General features: G+C 38.2%; 1 protein-coding gene across 1 annotated transcript; it reads right to left on the bottom strand.

Annotated features, from left to right (window-relative positions):
* Positions 1–362: 362 nt before the first annotated feature.
* On the bottom strand, positions 363–19,182 carry creb3l2 (cAMP responsive element binding protein 3 like 2). Its single transcript, XM_039667739.2, has 12 exons — positions 18,881–19,182; positions 6,701–6,929; positions 5,727–5,917; positions 5,554–5,638; positions 4,696–4,877; positions 4,468–4,614; positions 4,314–4,372; positions 3,689–3,757; positions 3,414–3,513; positions 3,177–3,300; positions 1,390–1,624; positions 363–545 (listed from the first exon to the last, which is right to left on the bottom strand). Exons 1-12 carry the CDS (start codon positions 18,974–18,976, stop codon positions 476–478), a joined length of 1,587 nt encoding a protein of 528 aa, XP_039523673.1. The 5' UTR covers positions 18,977–19,182; the 3' UTR covers positions 363–475.
* Between the last annotated feature and the right edge of the window lie 432 nt (positions 19,183–19,614).

Genomic DNA, 19,614 nt, shown 5'->3' with positions numbered 1-19,614 from the left:
AATGCTTTGGAAAATTGCCATCTTCATACTGTAAACATTTATTTTTATTTATTAATACAGTCCGGTTATATATTTTTTTATGAATCTTTGGATGCCTGAAGAGAACGTAGTTTTGAAAACTGACATGCTACATTGTGTGAATTCAATATATTACTACACATATTCTCAGTAGCATGGGGCAAATAGGCAAAAATAAAAAAGGAAAAAAATATTCAAATAAAAAATTCAAAGCATATTAAAAATAAGAATGAAAATGTTGAAAAAAAAAACAGTGTACTTGAAGTATCAAAATTTGATATACTGCTGTAATAGAATAAAAAAAAAACATTTTTGGGATTTTCGTGTTTATTTTTAAAAAAAGGACTTCTAAGTAAAACAATACTTAAAGTATATAGCATATCTATAAATACAGAGCCTATCGGCCCGCCGCTGCAGGAGAGAGGAAGAGGAGACGTGGAGTAGGACCAGCCGGATCTCACGACGTCTCGTTGACGGTCCTCTCCAACTGTATGACTTTAGCGGTCTCGTTTGACCACTTATCGGACCTGCCAAAAGAAAACAGATTGTTTTACATCCACACCAAAAAGACGGTGCACTCGTATAACTATGAATGGCATGCAATAGAGAGCAACAGTCGGGTTCCAATTCATTTTCAATACATTGAACAATAACTTGTAAACATTCAAAGACAAAACTACTGTGAGCTACGAGGTTGATAATCGATGGTATTTCCTTCTGTGAAAAACCACATTACCCATGATGTTGACAGAAAATTACACCAATCAGAGAGTCGAAAAAGAGCAACACACCAAAATAACTCTTCAGCTCCGCCCACTCCCATGAAGCACTGCGAATGATGTAATCGAGTCATTCTCAAAATACTAAATGTTTGTATATGTATGCATATTTTCCAATAAACTTCAAATATATTGTTTTATATGTATAGAATTGTTTTGCAATGCATCATGGGATTGTAGTTTTTTTTAATCACTAAATCCATTAAGTGCACAGTCTCGATTTGTACTTCATTTTTTGCTTAAAATCTAAGTTTGTAATTTTATGGTTTACCTCGTAGCTCGTTGGCTTTGTTCATGGCTTGTAACTCTTTAATAAAGACTTCTTTTTTTAATCCCTATGGGATCAATGAAAGGAAAAAATACTCCTGGAACCAGTGCCGCTTGACAGTTGTTGTCCAATGTCATTGGTTATTTCAAAAATTTTAATTTAACCAGCTTAAGAGAATTCGATGTTTCCCCATTCGAAGAGATACAAGCTGCCTGAGAGGCGTTTCAAAGATGGCTTGAGATTAAAATGAATTAGCCTTAAAGGGATTTTGCTCCACACTTTATAGCGCATCAAATCAAGCAGGCGTTAGAGGAAGTGCATTACCTGTGAGAATGCAGGTCTATGAGAATCGCCTTTTGCGTGTGCGTTTCATTGGTGCTGAGTAAAAGTGGGCGGGGCTCTGTTTCACGCCGGTCCGCCTGTTCCTGTTTGTGCTGCTGTTCTAAGCGCCAAGCCGCCATGACATCAGCCTGTTCAGGATATTCCCCGCCCAACCCGACAAGATGGGGGTCATCCAAACCCCCGTGCTCCTGAATGCTCAGCAGGTTCCGGGACTTCACTGTGGAAAGAACTAATGAGTTTGTGTTTACATTATATATGTGGGTGCACTGTGTATAATTATTTTGTGTATATATATATATATAAATACACACACATGCATGTATATTTAAGAAAAAAAAATATTATTTGTATATAAAATATTTATACTTATATGTAATATAAATTATATATAAATCTATATACAGTATATATTTGAAAATATTTCTTAAATATATACAAGCATGTGTGTGTATTTATATATAGAAAATAATTATACACAGTGCAACCATATATTATGTAAACACAAACTTTTATTTTGGATGCGATTAATCGTGATTAATCGTTTGACAGCCCTACTTTTAAAATACCGATGTGTATTTACTATTAACTAGTAAATAGCATAAGAAATGAGTTCCCGTGCCGCTTGAACTGAGATTTGATTTGTCACATTTAGACATGCCAAAAACGGTATTGTTTGAATTTCGTAATAAAATGGGTTGAGCTGAGTTTTGAATTTTTTTCATATCAAAAGTAACCAGCTCTGTCTTGTCTGTCGGAGTCAGTGTCCTTCGCGATGTTTCTCTGCGTGAGGAAAATGGATGCGTGACGTGAGAGTCGCCCTGCTAATGTGTCTCGGCTGAGCATTTGTGATTGGTTCACCTGAGATGGATATTAATATCAAGGCCTGAAATCAAGAGAGCATCTCTTTCATTAGTTCTAGTCTTTAGTCAGTGGCGTTTTGTTGGAGCGGAGCATTAACTGAATAACATGCGTGGGAGAAACGTGAAGGACGGAGATCGGAGATCAGCGATGATGAACTGATCGCTCTGCTTTTTAAAGCATGATAATTACTGCCCCACTCAACCACTGATAATGACTCTCAGAAGCTCAAGAGTGAGGCGCAGCCGACTACAGCCTCTTAATATGGATCCAAATACAGCCATTCCTCTACTCATTAGTCAGCGAGAGACAGAGAATAATGAGCAAATTACAGGAGGGATTGCAATAGACACAAGCGGCTCATTAAATCGAAATTTTACACACAAAATAAACAGCCTCGGACAACTGATATGCATATCATTATACACTTTAAAAACTTGAAATTTTCAAACATAAAGCACATTTTTAAAGATCATTATTGTAATTTAATATATTTTATTAATATATATACAAGTTTTTAACATCTGCTCTCATGTAATGGAAATCATTATGAACAGCAGCTATGCTAATTATTTCCTATTTGCTTTTCTGCTGTTATCTCAGGACACTTGTCCCAAGGAAAATGGCGTTCGTCAGCTCCAGTTTGTATCCAGCCTCACACGGAGACTTCAGATGCCCCAACATCTGCGATGAGACGACTCAACGCCGGCGATGTTATTCCCTAAATTATTACATGATCAACTAAATGTATTTTTCCATGTACATTTCTGAAATGCACTTTCTGTAAAGCTGCTTTGAAACAATATGTATTGTGAAAAGCGCTATACAAATACATTTGAATTGAATTGATTTAAAACTAAATTCAATATTTCCATGTTTCGTGTGCCCTAGCACAACCCTAGCATGCACACCTGTAGCAGTGTATGACTCCTGTATGGAGATCTCTCTGGTCAGGCCTGTTTTGGTGATAGAGGAGCAGGGGCTCAGGCCTTGGTAGAAACTTCCCAAGAACACCGAGAAACACAGAACCACCACCTGCACGAGAACAAAAACACACACAGGCTTTATCCAAATATAGCAATACTTCTGTTTGTGTTCCCTCATTCTCTCTCTCTCTCTCTCTCACACACACATCAGGACTCTCTCACCATGAGGCATGTGGAGGTCTGGGTGCCCGTCACCCGGCAGGACCGCGGGACCTTTCCTGCCACCACCGCCTGCAGCGAGTGCAGCTGCTGCAGCAGAGACCTGAGACACACATATTTACATAAATCAATACAAATCAGTTTGCATATGATGTATAATTAATCACTGAAAAATCAACACGCAAAGGAAACAAAGTGTTAAAATAAATGAGTGGAAAATGATATAATGATCAACTTAAGGTGTAATAGTGTATATGTGAAAGGTTTGAGGGTCTTACTTGTTGGTGCTCTCGAGTGTTTCAACTTTCCTGCGTAACTCATTGTTCTCGCTGGAGCATGTCTCCACCCTGCGGACGGAGAAGGTATTGCAATGTCACATGAGTTTCATCAAAGTCCCTTTAAAGGAAAGTCTGTTCACTCGGCGGCAGTATTTGCAATGCATTCGGGCAGCTATTTTCCAGCAGGCATCCAAGACCAAGTCCTATCTACTTAAATAAGAGAATCCTGAAATCTCAAAAACGGCTTGCCAAACTCCCAATTAAACATATTTCATGTCAGCATTTCTTATTAAAGAGTGCACCATCTTCTTTTATATCGTAAGCGTTTGGTTTCATGTAGCTACCAAAATATTTTACCTGGAAATCCTTGCAAAGTGAAACTGGATTTGCAACCAATTTTACTTTTATTAATGAGAAGAAGAAAAAAAATGGTTTCAGAAGTTGAGCAAGATATACTTTATACTTCAATGAATAGAAACTGGAATGACGTGCCCAGATGAATCATTCACAACAATATGAACATTCATTATGAGTGACAACAGCCTTTTACGATTGATCAACTTGATCTTTAAACTTCATTTTTAATGCTACAATTATAATGTGATCGTGATCAAATCAGACTTACTTCTTTTCTAAAGCATCCATGTACTCTTTCTTTTTCCTGCGGCTCTCTTGTGCTGAAATCTGGCATTGGAAATGATTTTTGTTAGTGTCTCGGACATTGAATGTAGGACTTAGATTTGAAGTATGCATCGTCTTTACACAAGTCTGACACCAACCTTGTTCTTGATCTTTCTGCGAATCTTCTTCAGCGCTTTCTCCTCGGCCTTGGACAGCGGCAGCTTGGTGGGCACCGGGTATCCTTCAGCAATGAGCGTGCGTTTCTCCTCCTCCGTGAGCAGGAGAGGACCTGAGCCCTGCAGTTTCTGTCAGGAGACACCAGAGGAGGTCGCTTGACCATCTTCTTTAATAAAATCGAACAACGAATAAGATTTGGTGGTACTCACATGGGGTGCCGTCAGCAGAGGAGAGTTGGAGAGGGAAGAAGGGGCTCTTGGCGCCACCTTGAGGACAGCGGGGGTCTGTGTGGGGCTGGCGGGGGCGCAGGGGTGTACAGGGCTCTGGCTTCCCTCAGAGTCGCTGCCGTGAGAGCTGGGAGGAGTGGGCGGCATGTGCAGAGACTCCAGGCCTGGAGAAAAACATTACAGATCCATTCTGATTGGTCAATCATGGCATTCTGTGGGCAAACATTTGTAATATACGAGTTGTCTGCATTTACGTCTCACTCTGAAATCTTGTTTTACATGTGCGATACATCTTTTTGTATTCAAATTAGGGATGGGCAACGATTAATCGCGATTAATCGCATCCAAAATAAAAGTTTGTGTTTACGTAATATATGTGTGTGTGGTGTGTATTATTTTGTACATATAAATACACACACATGCATGTATATATTTAAGAAATATTTGCATGTATATACTTTATATATATTTATACATAATTAATATTATGTATAAATATTTAATATATTAAGAACACATTTTTTATACAAAATAAATATACACACCACACACACATATATGATCATGTAAACACAAACTTTTATTTTGGATGCGATTAATCGCGATTAATTGTTGCCCATCCCTAATTCAAATAATAAGATAAACTATTTAAATCATTACGTGATTACGTGAGTAGGACTTTTATTGAGCCAATGTGGAATTGACAGTTTCCAAAATTTTTCTAAATTCGTTTTTTTTAGAGTGTACATTATATCTTGTTTTAATAATGGACTTGATACTATTACCAGTGATCTTTATTTTCAGTGCAACAACACAAAAATGTCTGAAACAGTGTTCTACCTTTGGATGAGAGGTTTAAGAACTGATCGACCTCGTGTGGCTCCAGCTTAATCTGAGGGTTGAAACTCTCACTGCCCTCTTTCACCTGCAACGACACACATAATTCAATCCAATCACACTCATTCAAGCACGGATTATATGGATGTCGTCATGCTCATATTGAGCGGTTTAACCTGTGCGGCCTGAGGGAGTGGGTGAGACAGGGCGGGGTCGCTGGTGTCAGTCGCAGGCTCAGCCGCGGGACCCTCGGGGGTCAGAGTGAGGGTCAGGGTGGGCAACAGGACGGGTGGGTCACACAGTAGGGGTTCAATCTTCAGCCCTTTATCTTCCTGCTCCATGGGCCACTCGTCATTGTCTGAATCACCTAATAAAACAGGAGTTCAATTACAGATGCAAGACATGACACATACATGTAAACTTATTTGCATTTAAAGTGTACCTATTGTGCTTTTATTTGATTTGACCTTTTCTTTAGTGTGTTATTTAGTTGTTTACAAACTGCAAATTTACAAAGCACAAAAGTTCACCCCAAAGGGAGTCTAAAACTGTATCATGCGGGTACATCAGCACATGTATAAATGTGCAGTTTCATCATCCATACATATTTGCTATACACTGATTTTCTTATTATTTTATTTTATTATGTTATTTATTACATGTGTGCTTAACCCCAAATTAAATAAATGGACATGAAATAGGGATTAAAATAATTTAATTTAAAAAATAATCAAATTTTTAAAAAAATGAATTGAAATATTTAAAAAAAAAATATTTTAAACTATTGTTTAATAATTCACAATTTAATAATTTCAATTTATATAAACAAATTTGAATAAATTAAATGTATTTTTTTATAAATGTATTTTTTTATTGTGTGCTTAACCCCAAATTAAATAAATGGACATGAAATAGGGATTAAAATAATTTAATTTAAACAAAAATCAAATTTAAAAAAAAAATAATAATAATTGAAATATTTTTAAACAATTTATTTTAAACAATTGTTTAATAATTCACAATTGAATAATTTCAATTCAAATAAACAAATTTTAATAAATTAAATGTATTTTTTGAAATGAACTTGTAAATGAGCATAATATGGGCACTTTAAGACTAAACTAAACTAATTTCACGAGCCAAATCGTACCAGCATCACTGCCAGGTTCCCCGGGCAGATGGGAAAGGGGCGACTGAGGGCGCGAGTCTCCACACAGCGAGTAACTGTGTTCAGCTTGAATGTGTGGTGGCACTGGAGATGCGGGGGTCAGTTCCTCCTCTGTGTCCATGGCATCTCCACGCCCGGACAGGAACGGGTCGCTTAACAACTGCCCCAGCAAAGCTTCTTGGGAAAGATCATCAAGGAGCTCGGTGAAGTGCTGCACAGGAAGAACAGGAATATCAGAGTTCAAATTAAGTGCTCATTAAACCACAGCTTATTAAAAACACCTTAATTGCAAATCATAAAACATCAGCAAGTTTCTTTGAAGATAAAAGAAGGCGTTCAGAAAATGAGGAGGCAAAGTCCTACAATCAAATCACGTGTATGCCCCAGTTACATGTAATGTTGTCACATTTTCCTGCTTGAATAAACATTACTTTTCACATTATACAAAAGATGTCAATATAATTAATGTTATATTTATTAAAAACAGGTATGAATCTTATTAAGTTAGTGTTTTCAGCATTTTCACATTTATACCAAAACAAGGCAGGGACAATTTAAACACATATTTTATTTTAATTATAATTATAATTATTTGTAAACTGATGTTCAGCTGTTCTATTTAGTCAACTTATTTTTGAATCATCAGTCATTAAGTTAAGACACAAAGATGTACCTTTAATTTCACCAAGCTGATTGCTCACTAAACCCTTTTAATGTCATATTTTTGTAATATGGATTATTTTCTCATCCTTTTTTTGTGTGGAAACAGACTAAACATGAGAGCAAGTGCCCACAGGGTAACCCTCTCCACCTATCAGAGCGGATTGCGCTTATCCAGTCCAATCTGACGACTCGTTCTGATCCTGGTGAGGTGGTTTGATTCGGGTCCAAAAAAGACAGACAGCCCCCTCTCTTCTCCTTGGCATTCCTATCGGTGCATTCCTATTGCACCTCAACATGGTACCCTACTCCTCAAACAAGTTTGGACAGGCTGACAACCTTCCAGACATTCATTTTATTTTATCACTTGTGCTAACTCGTGCTATGGAGGCTAACAGCAGCAGAACCTCTCAGACTTTCTCCTCAGGGGGTGTTTGAAGGAATGGTCTGACTCTGAATTCAACACGTTCAGCATTTTTGACTCGCTGTGGATTACCACAACAAACAAAAAAACATGTTTAGTGCACTTACAAGCACAACACTTTAAAAGTACAGGCGTGATGAAATTGCTTATAAATGGTGCCTGTGCAAAGTTGAATTTGAAACAGCTCCATCACAACAGACTGGTCTCCATCTGCACAGATGAGTCAGAGACCAGGCAGCTCATCCACAGAAAGAGGGTCAATGCAGCTCGGAGACGCACACATTCAAACAACTGCTGTCTCCTCTATGTGCATCTGTTCAAGTGAACAACCAGCAGGATCCAACCATACAGTCACGCATGGTGCAATATGCAGGTCTTTGGGTTCAGCCAACAAAGGCAGATTATAAGATCAAACAATGATGCTTTGACTAGCACAATCTGATACAGCAGGATATGATGCTTAGTTCTGCTGACTGACAGTGATAAAGCACACAACAGACCTACACCGTGTTGAAATTGCATACTATATAGTAGGATTCGGATTGAAACTTGCTCAGTGTCTATTAAAAAAAAGTATGATCTATATAGTACGAATGAAATTTGAAATTACTACATCCACCATGTTAGTTGCGTCGCTTCACAAAACCTCTCCCATGGCCTCATGGGATAGTAAAGTGCCCATCTAATGTGCACTTCAGAATCTCGCCGCAAGTAGTAGGTCATCCTTACTGTTTTTTGCTTACTACACTCTAAAAAATGCTGGGTTGTTTTAACCCAACTTTGGGTCAAATATGGACTAACCCAGCCGTTGGGTTAAATTTTTACATTACATTTTTAACCCAACATTTCGGGTTTGTCCATATTTGACCCGAAATTGGGTTAAAACAACCCAGCATTTTTTAGAGTGTATGTATACTACGCCATGCTGTTTTTCACACACTAGCGAAATAATAGCGAATTATTCCGTTTTTGGCAATATCTGGTAAGCTGAAAGGCATACAGTATGTTGAAGTGCTTACTTGTTGCTGTGCATAGTGCACAGTGTACTTGTCAAGGCCACCTAGCAGATATCAGATTGGCTAACACTCACTATAAACAGAACGGTCTATCAACATTATGTCATTTGAGGGGTCATGTTTATAGTGGGAGAAAACAAAACTGAGGCTCTGTTCCAGAAAAAAACTTATTTTCATACCTCGTCTGATGTCTACATGCATCTTATCCTAACTGACAAAGCTAAACTAACCCATGTGAATTGAGTGGTTTAGTCCAAATTTTCAGAGGAAACTCGATCGATGATGAATAGATTTAATTTAGTCTTTTATTTCGAAGATGAACGAAAGTCTTCTGGGTTTGGGATGGGGCGAGTAAATGGTGATTGAATTTTTATTTTTGGGTTTCTCTGTAAGCCCAAAACATACTTCGTTTTTCACGCGTATGCGAAGTTCAGTTTAAAAGTTTTTTTTTTTTCATAACTTAGAATAATAGCGCAAACACTGGACAAAGATTAGCCTGCCTACACTTTCTAGAGCGCATGTGTCGAGCACCAGCATTCTTGCGCACCATCAAAATAAACATAAGCCCCTTTCACACTGAGCGTTGATCCTGGGAAATTGCCGGGAAATTGCCGGAAGGCCTTCTTTGTCAACGCAAACACGACCCGGGATTGATACCGCCATCGATGTCGGGTTGGGGACCTAGTAACGCGCGCTGTGTGAACAAAAGTCAGGACCAATGCCGTAAGGGGTGTGTCATAATGATGTCGCTCTTTGTAGAAAGTTTGTGTTCACCATCAAAAAAGAAAGGACAAACAAATGTCTGCAAACTGGAACGAAGTACGTTACATGTCTAAACCTGACGTCATGTGTCTTTCCGGGATCTTTACAGGTTGTGTGTGAACGCACTCATAGATCCCGTAAAATCACTGGCAGTGTGAATGAACCGAAATCAAACAATCCCGGGACAAATGCCGGGTCACATTTTCCGTGTATTTTCCGGAATCTCTGTGTGAAAGGTGCTATAGACGCCTTAAAATGCTGTCTAGGTAGGGAGCTCACAAGGTTTTGGAAAAGAGCCTTCAGGAAACACGTTAGAGAAAATGAGTTAAACAGACTAAACTAGGAAGGAAAGCGGTGAAGTTGGGGATCAAAATGGAGAGAATCCAGCATATGGGATCAATTACAATACAAACTGACTCAGATCTAGAGGTTAGCCAAGTCAGAAAACAGACCCAGAGAGAAAAGAAAACAGCTAAATGAATACACAAAGCAACATGAAAAATTAAAGAGAGAACAGGAGAAAGCATGAGTGTAAGGTTTGACAAAGCCGCTCTGGAATGCCTTGTCCTACATTCTCCACCTTTGTTACTCAAAGGCATGCTCTGTCTGGACAGCCGACCTCGGTGAGAAAACGTCTGGACGTGCATGAGAAATGCATGCGGGTGTTCCAACAGCGCCTGCTGCCCACCCCAAACACATTTTAAGTACGTGTTCATATAAGCAGTTCTCTAAAAATGTCTCTAGTGACCTTGCTTGAACTCCATATTTGGCAAAGAAGTGCTTTTCGGGAATGTCTTCTTCGACCAAAAACCATAGCAAAAAACTTCTATATGGCAAGCAGTCAGGAATGAAGTTATCAAGAGGTGACATAACATGGTTGTCATCTTCTAGGTGCATTTGTAGCAGTCATTTCCATTTTCACTGCAAAATTAATGAATTCTCACATGGTGGGGATATGACTGTACAGAGTCACCATATTATTATGCCATTCCCGCATCCGTCATGGGTGATATGCAATTACATCTGATACTCTTGAGTGTGTGATAAGATGATTATGATGATTGCTGAAAATTGCTGGGTGTCGACTCGACTGCCCTCTAAGAGCAATATAAGAGACTGTTCACTTGGAGGAGGACAGACGTGAGGTTTCCTAAGGTTCGAGGATAGAAAAAATCACTTTTAAGTGCCTGTTTGGGATCAGTTCCTTCACCAGATGGCAATGGAATAAAAGTGCACTGCATTCAGCACAGTCTATACTTCATTTAAATACCATCATCTCAGAAATAAATATGATTGTCCATTTTCATTAGGCCTGTCGCAATTATTAATTCATCATCTGATCGTGCATGGTTATTCAATCTAATCACAATTATTTGAGATAACCGCAATAAATTTCAATCAAGTCTCAAATTTTGTGCACAATACATGTATACAGTATATTTGAGTAGCAGACACTGGACCAGGACACTAGTTTTGGATGGGTCAGACCTGACTAGTATACTTCTATATTATCTGTTCTTACATAATAGAGATTTTAATAGCTTGATGCTCTTTAAATATTTAGTTTCGGTGCATATGGACCCATCCACGATCGGTCTACTTGGTTCTCCATTAGACACCATTCCTGGCTGTGCTTTATAGACCTATAGACTGTAAAAGTGGTCAGGAATCTAATATTTCCCCAAAACATAGTTTAGTTCTGCTTGTATAACATAACATGAGGCCGAATATTTCACAATTCTGTTAAATTGTTTTAAGTTTTCAACAATACAGATCAACAACACTGCCCGACAGTTTCAATCAATACTCGGGCACAGGACTTGTTCATCGACAACGTCATCTGACATGTAAAACATGCTTCAAAAGAGCTGATAAAGATCAATCACACCCATTAGGCTTAAATCCGGTCAAAAGTGGCAATAGATTCGTCTTCAATCGTCTTCAACAGATTGAGCTTGGCTTATGATACAGAGAAGATGCATTAAAATGTAGCCTATAGGCTACTACGAGTCGAGATAACTAATAGGCTCCCGCCAATTCACGGTCACCCACAAAGATTTACAGCCCTTTAACGCAAATCGGTTCAAGCATCACAAATTTCAGGTGGGTCTGTTGGAAAGGGGGTGGTCCTAGGCCCGTCAGGCCCACCTAACGCCATGCCTGTTGAGTAGTACGAGTAGTATTGAGTAAGACTTATGAATGACTGCATCCAGTTGGGTGGATTCTGGGAGTGAAGGCTTCTTTGTCCAAGTACATGTGGTTTCAGTTGGGGGCAGGGTTTCGGAGTTGTTGCCCAGCTGGAGAGTCGAATAGTTGTTGAAAACCGCTCCTCCGGTGATGACCGAGATGTGTTGGGGGTGGCGACAGTGGTCTGTAATTTCTTTCCCCTTAAGGGGGTCGTGAAAGTGTGTGCAGGAAGAGGAAGTTTACAAGCCAAATCTGAACGCAGATGACGCAACTCTTTAAGCAGCAAAACAGATGTGAGGAAAGCTGAACCTACAGGAGACAAAGATCAGCGATCGCGAGGCTGGACCTTGTCCTTTACACACAGATATTGACTCACTGATATTAGCCACTAAATACCGATTTACTTTGGACTGAAGTGCTTTAGATTTATCACAGGCTTGAGGACATCCAACATGTTTGTCCTCTTAAACAAAACACTCCAGGACTTTTGACTGGTGCTGTTGGCCTTGTTTGACTGTATAATAATCAGATTTTATCCAGTCTTAATCAGATCATAATTAATTAAAGTGATGAACGTATGAAAGGTTGCACATAAAGCTGATTATTTCTCGATCACAGATTTAATTTAGGCTTTTATTCGCATATAAACATTGATCAGTGTATAAACAGAAGCTAACCGTACTTGCTTGATGCGTAAGCTCAAACGTGCTGCTGCGTAATACACGAGAATGAACCTCACTGGTTCTTTCATGACATGAGGGTGAGTAAATTTTTGGTGTAAACTAACCCTTTAAAGCAATGTATTGTATAAAGTGCAATATAAATGTGACTTTTGTGGGAAAAGTTGTGTATCTTATCCTAAAGTTCACATTGCAAATCTTGTTTGTGCATAAGACAAATCCCACCAGAAGTCCATCACTTTTTCCATGATTCACTCCACCCTCTGTGAGAGTGTTTTGAATTCGCTTGGCTCTTGTTCAAGCTGCATGTGCGCAACTCTTGGGGCCGAGCGTGAAATGTGTGCCATCGCAGCTGCGGCTTCAGTTTATATGAGAGAAGAGGCCTCGATAGCGACTGTGCTGTAAATTCAAAACTAGACCGAACACATCCTGCATATTCAGGGACGTCCCATCCTCCCTTCCCCAAACAGAGAGATGCGCTGAAACTGCAGCAGTGTCTGCAACTTCTGTACCTCCAGGGGTCCAGGAAACGGCTCTGCTGTAATCAACATCTGGTCAACAGTGACCTTAAAGCGCACTGGATGTAAACAATCAGTGACAGCGGATAACAAAAATCCAATCTGAATTGATTGAAAAGACTTGATCACCCACTCTTTGCTCTTTCAGAGGAGGAACAGTAAAACGGAATGGAGTGAAAGACACCCTTTATGTCCAATACACAAGTAGCAATGACGTAAATGAGTGATACCATGGTATATATTACTTTTTTTAACATTCATATTTTGGGTTTAAAATATAATATCAAGTCAGTAAATACAGACTGAAACATTTTGGTTTAAGTTAATTTAAGTCAGTTTTTTTGTGTACTCATGTCAGACTTACAATTTATTTTATTTTAATTATTGGTTTCTTTTTTAAAACATTAAAGAGATTTAAATGAGTTTTGTAACATTTTATTCACTTGATTATATAATGGTCTATATATATATATACACACAAGGATGGTTTATTATATTAAATGTTTAAAAATAATATTAAACGATTGTTTAAATAACAACATGGTACCATAAATGAAAATCTCAAAATAATATATACATATATTTTATTTTTTTATATCTTATAAGATTTAAACATATGATAACAAAATATTATAAATTATAATCTACAACATGTATATATATATATATATATATATATATATATATATATATATATATATATATATATATATATATATATACATACATACAAACACTATATAAAAATAACATACTACAAAATATAAACGGACACGAACATGAATGCTCTCCTAAGAGTTGCATACTCAATTTCAATTCCCCTTTTATTTTACAAAACAAATTATAAAATAAGTCGGGGGAAAAAACACGGCCTAAAATGGCAAACTTGCAGCTCACTAACAAAGTGCTTTGTTCTCAGAAAATAGAGGTTCTCATGCAACATTATACTCCCAAAGCTAATAACCTTTCACGCATCCCAACACCTCCATTACACATTCACCTTCACCACCACCAAAAATACATTGTTTGAATCAAAAAGAAAGATCGGCCTCCGAGGGGCACTTAGACAAGACCAAGTGAAACCACAAGATCATGATGGAGAAAATGAACGTGTAATGAATATGTGTGTGCGCTCAGAGAAGGTTCAGGCTCAAGTTGCAGCTTCCACAAACCATCCATTCAGAGAGAGAGCAAGAATGTGCGTCGCAGAATGACGCAGCTTGCAAGAAAGACGGACGCCGGGCCTCACGGAAACCCTGCCCTCGCGGAGAACAGTCCGGGCCTGTGTCCACCCGGCCCACAGAGAGCAGAGACAGAGGATTTCTCACTACAGACCGCCTGCCAGCAGACTCGTCCCCCTCCCGTCCCACAAGACAGAGTCTTGAGTCATCAGTAGCACGGCGCTGTAAAGAATACCACGTGACCGCTGAGTGACAAATGTTAACAAAATGTCAGAGAGCTCAGGGCTGCAAGATCAGTCTGCCCTGACACGCTATCCACTGTCCACACACAAACATTTTAAGCACCAGGATGCGGTCAATAAACTGCCCTGCACTAAATCATCATACAGTCTATTTATGTGTATAAAAATTACACATTCAAATCTCACCATTACTAGTGTCTTGAATGTATTATATACACAAGTCGCTGTTTGGATTTAAGAGTCTATAATTGGATCATTATTGCAGTGATTATGTTTCTTGCATGTTATATTTTTGGTAACAGTTCTTCTAACCCTAATAGATGGAGAGTTTTGTTTCTTAAACAACCATAGGAAGAGACACATCATGGCCATATTCCAGGATGACAATGTCAAGATTCATCAGGCTCAAACTGTGAACGAATGGTTGGGAGGGAGCATGAGGAATCATTTTCACATGAATTGGCACCACTAAGTTCAGACCTTAAAGTCTTTGGGATGTGATGGAGGAACAAAAACGGACAAAATTTGAACAAAAAGGGATGGAAATAACTGTTGTGATGTTAGACACAAGTTGACCACTGAAGCCTCTCAGTTTGTTCCAGTCACACGAGATATTAAAAACATAATATCAGCAGCCCAAACCAGATATGAGGCCAGACTCTTGCAATAGTATCCAGCTGCAGACCCGCAGCACACCAGTTTCAGAACCCCAACGCCAGAACCCCAGCGCCAGAACCGGAAGTAAGGGGCGGAGTTACGTTCTAACCAACACCAGGGCCAGGAACGTAACTGAGGGGCGGAGGTTAGGTTTGAAACCTAATAACGCCACCTAACGTAATTTAGAGGGTATTTTACAAATGAAACACCTTTATTGAACAAGAAACGTCCTACTCTCTACGTATGCATGTTGTGATACTACATTACAGTACAATATATAAACATTTTAAAACATTGATTTTGTGTAATATAATTGTATATGGTTTCAGTTATTCGTTTCATTTTATTATGAGTTACTTCCTGATCATGATGGTGAAAAAATAATACTTGAAACTTATGGGCATTTTAACAGTTTAATAATTTTAGCTAAGCAGTTTATACATAGGCCTACGTGTAGATTTAGGAAGGTAAGACCTTTGTTTGTTTGTTTTTTATGAAGGAGTTAACTTTGTATAATAAAGCTTTGAAAGATTTAAAACAAGACAAGCATTGGAGGTTTTCAAAATTGTACACAATTTGATAACTCATTAGACCTCTGTGATATTTTATGTTCTATTTATTTATTTATTTATTATTTATTGTGTTTATGTATTTGTAAGATGATTTTGATTGTTTAATAAAAAAAAAACGCATGGGTATTTTTTATAAAATATACTTTATTTTACAAGAACATGTGCAGCATGCATTTTTCGTGTAAAATAATAATGTCAACATCTAAAAAAGAGAGAAAATTCGGCATTGTTTTGTTAAAAATCTATACAAAATGACCAATTCAACCCAAGCTAGGCCTGTTTTATCACAACAATCTTGTATAAATTTAACTTACAATGTATCAAATGAGGAACTCACTCTCAGGCCCATTTTGTCCTTACATTCTTGCTAAAATAATTATAATGCAATAATAATAATTCCGCCCCTCCCTCAATTCCGGTTCTGGCGCTGGGGTTCTGAAACTGGGGTTCTGAAACTGGTGGTGCTGCGGGTCTGCAGCTGGATATATCTCGACTCTTGTGCTGGTGTTTACATTAAGACACAGCCTCTACGGTCGCAACAGACAACTTATTTTCTTAAGATATCAGTCCAGTGTTTAACATCACTGATTGTGTGTGACCACAGAGAGGGAATGTTGGCCTGTGTGTGTGTGTGTGTTTCAGAGTATGAGTCATTTTATATCATCATTCATGCAGGAAATTCAATGAAAACAATTTTTTATGGGTGTAACAATACCCTCATGTCACGATTCGATACATATCACGATACGATATTATTGCGATACTCCAAGATATATGATAAAAGGTTAACAAAAAATGTACTGTTGATTAAAATGCTAACTTTGATATTACATTGTGGGTTTAAATAATAACAATCTTCATGATTCTGTAGCTAAAAATACAGAATTATTTTAGACAAATATTCTTTTTCCGACTATTTATATTTATATATATTTAAAATCTTTAAAATCTATTATACATTATAATCAACAGTATACAGTAGTTTAATGTAGTACTATTTCTCACACAGTCATTTTTATTTTGGGGAACTATCCACGATACGTATTGTTGTATTATTTGTATTTTCTTCCTTTCATTCATAACAAAAGAAAGATAAGTCTGGTATCAATGCAAAAACGGCTTCATGTTATGAAACACAAACAAAAAAAAAAACTGCTAAAATTTATCAAACTGATTCTAATAGGATGAGGTGGTATAACCGGTATAACAAAATCACTAACAGTTGACGCATGTCTATTGTGTAACATAATTACCCAGTCCTATTATAGTTAGTTCACTGTAATTATGCTGTGCACAGAATTTAACCATCTTGCCTTAATGCAGATAGTGCTATCATAACTAATAGAAAAGAGTTAATTAAAAATCAGTATAGAAGAAATAGATCAGGCTGAATGAAAATGCTTTCTATGAAAGTTCTACTGAACTGATCATCAAGTCAAATTATCAAATGAGATCATCCGATACATGTAAATAACCAAAATCTATGTAAATAACCAAGAACTGGGTGATAACGATTGTATTTAGGACTAATAAACAGGTTATTGCACATATTCTTTCAAAAGCATGCCTTTCCTCATATTTGCCGTAAACCAAGAATGGCTTTCGAGTGGCACAGGAAGTACATCTGGTCGCCACAAGGCCCCACTCGGCAGGAGATAATGTGCTTTCCAGGCTAATCGTGTCAGTGTGATTATCAGCACTAAGAAATGCTGATTGTGATGTCTGAACTGCTCCTCTCAGCATCTCTTTAACCCCTTTCTTAAAGGGAAGAATAAGCCTTGGGTATTTTTACTATTTTAAATCACATGAGATACGACGACTGAGTCTTTAAGTGACATGAAGGTACAAACACACATCCTCTATACAAGTTCTTCCCATTTGACAAAGAAGACATAATTGCAACCATCAGTAACAGAAGACAATAACTCGGCCTATTAAGTCATAAAAAGGGCATGTTTGCATTCCTCAAGTATTATGATTGGCTTCAGATATGCATAAATTCAAATCTGAAAGTCGACCGGCACACCATGGCAATGCAGCTGACTCATAATGCAGGAGGACACGGCGTAGATGCAACATGCATATAATGATATGCAACAGACTGATTCCACAAAGCAAGCTTCAGGGGAGCCTACAGCTCCAACTGAGAACAGTTTGAGTTGTTGTGTGGAATGCCATGTCAACAAAACCTGGGGAGCAAGAGTGAAAGTGAGGAGAACTGGTACACAGAGACCAATGAGGTGGGGGAGCATGTATGTGTTGGGGAGGGTCTGAAGGGAGCCTGAAACAAAGACCCCGTTCTGTTCTAAAGGTGAAGGAGAATGTAGACCATTCCTCAACCTTCACAAAGCATATACAGTTCTCATGGAAGTATATGTTACCACCCTGATCCTGTCAGTTTCTGAATCCCAGACAAACCAGACTGTTGCACCTCCAACGCCTGCTTTGATGCTGTCTGGGAAATAGTTGCGTGCCTCGTCTAGTAATGGGATCTCTGCTTAAAAACTGCTTGTAACTTACCACATTTGTGCAATTAACCTCCTTCGATGTGTTGTTCATATCATAAATTTGAGTAGTCGACGTGGTATAGGCTACTTTCAGAAAGTTTACATTTACATTTATAGTATACATTTATAGATACATTTATAAAAAAATATATTTTTTAATTTATAAACATATCTTTTTAAGTATTTTAAAATGCACTTTCCCGTATGAATTCAGATACATTTTAAATGAAAGACTTCATGTTGAATAAAAAAAGTCAATGCACCAACTACCAAATTCCCTTTGCTTGCAACTACCCACTTTGAACCCCCTAATTAGTCAGTAGTCTACCCATCAAGTAGAGGCCACTTTGAGCAGAAGTTGGAACACAAACCTGTTATTACATAACCTGCAACAACACTTCAAAGATTCGAGGCCTATTTTCTGAGTTTATCCAAATGGGTTAAACCCATTATTTCATGTAGCACTGCACTATGATACAGTCAACTCCACCATCTGAACTTTATCCCTTGGAGCCAAGTGGAACCCATGGCACATTAGTAATCGCATAAATCTCATTTAAAGTTTCTCAGTGACCGATCAAGTCAAATTAACACTATTTTTATGCCTAAATGTTGTAAACTATAACGTTTAGAGCGATTGCATTGCATTCTAAATGCATTCTGGATGATCTGACACTAGTTGCAACACATCAAACAAGCGAAGTGAAAGATGGCAATCATGCAACCGAATCATAAGGAGATCCCCACTTAACTTACAGTGCTGTATAATATGTCGTTTTCCCCGGGTTCGGACAATTCGCTGAGATTTTTGTCCCATTGTAAAAACGGTTCCCCGATATCCATTATTTCCATGCCTCGATGTGCGTCTGTACTAAACCGTCACTGAGGCGCAGTCGCTTCAACGGCTCCACAAACGACTATTTGTCAGCGTTAGCGATAGTGTATCCGTCAAATGGCTCGTCCTAGCGTGATTCAGAGTGAATGTTTTACTGTCAAAGGAAAGTTGATTATAAGTTTGTCGCTACTGTTCACGGAACTTTCCTCTCAGCTTCCTTGAGAAATGTCGCCCCTTCACAGGCGAGTAGGAATTTGGGGCGGGGAAATGATGGGATGGCAAAAATTTGTTTACAAAAGACCGTTTGTGGACTATACTTCTTTCAGTGAATGTTTCAGATATTTCCAAACAAATAATAAAATATGCGCCTTTAAAGGGGTTTGTTTGTTGCGCTGTTTGAAAAAACTATGCATAAATTCGCCTTAAAATACTCAACTTTCCTATCTGAGGTCCCGCCCTTGGAATCCATGCGTCAACCAATAAGATGAGCTGTTATGTTTAAAGCTCACCTCACTCTGCGAAGAACATCACGGAAGACGAACAAACCGTCTGGCCAATTGGAGAGCGCTACTGAATGATTGACGTGAAATTGCTCCTATTAAGGATGACTCCGCATTCCCTATTGACAAACCCTGTAAAGCCAAGAGTACCAAAC

The sequence above is a fragment of the Pimephales promelas genome, chromosome 24 (assembly GCF_988280905.1).
Source record: "Pimephales promelas chromosome 24, fPimPro1.hap1.1, whole genome shotgun sequence".
Taxonomy (NCBI): Eukaryota; Metazoa; Chordata; class Actinopteri; order Cypriniformes; family Leuciscidae; genus Pimephales; species Pimephales promelas.
Note: the sequence above shows the minus strand (reverse complement) of the source record. Positions and strands in the feature narration are given on the sequence as shown.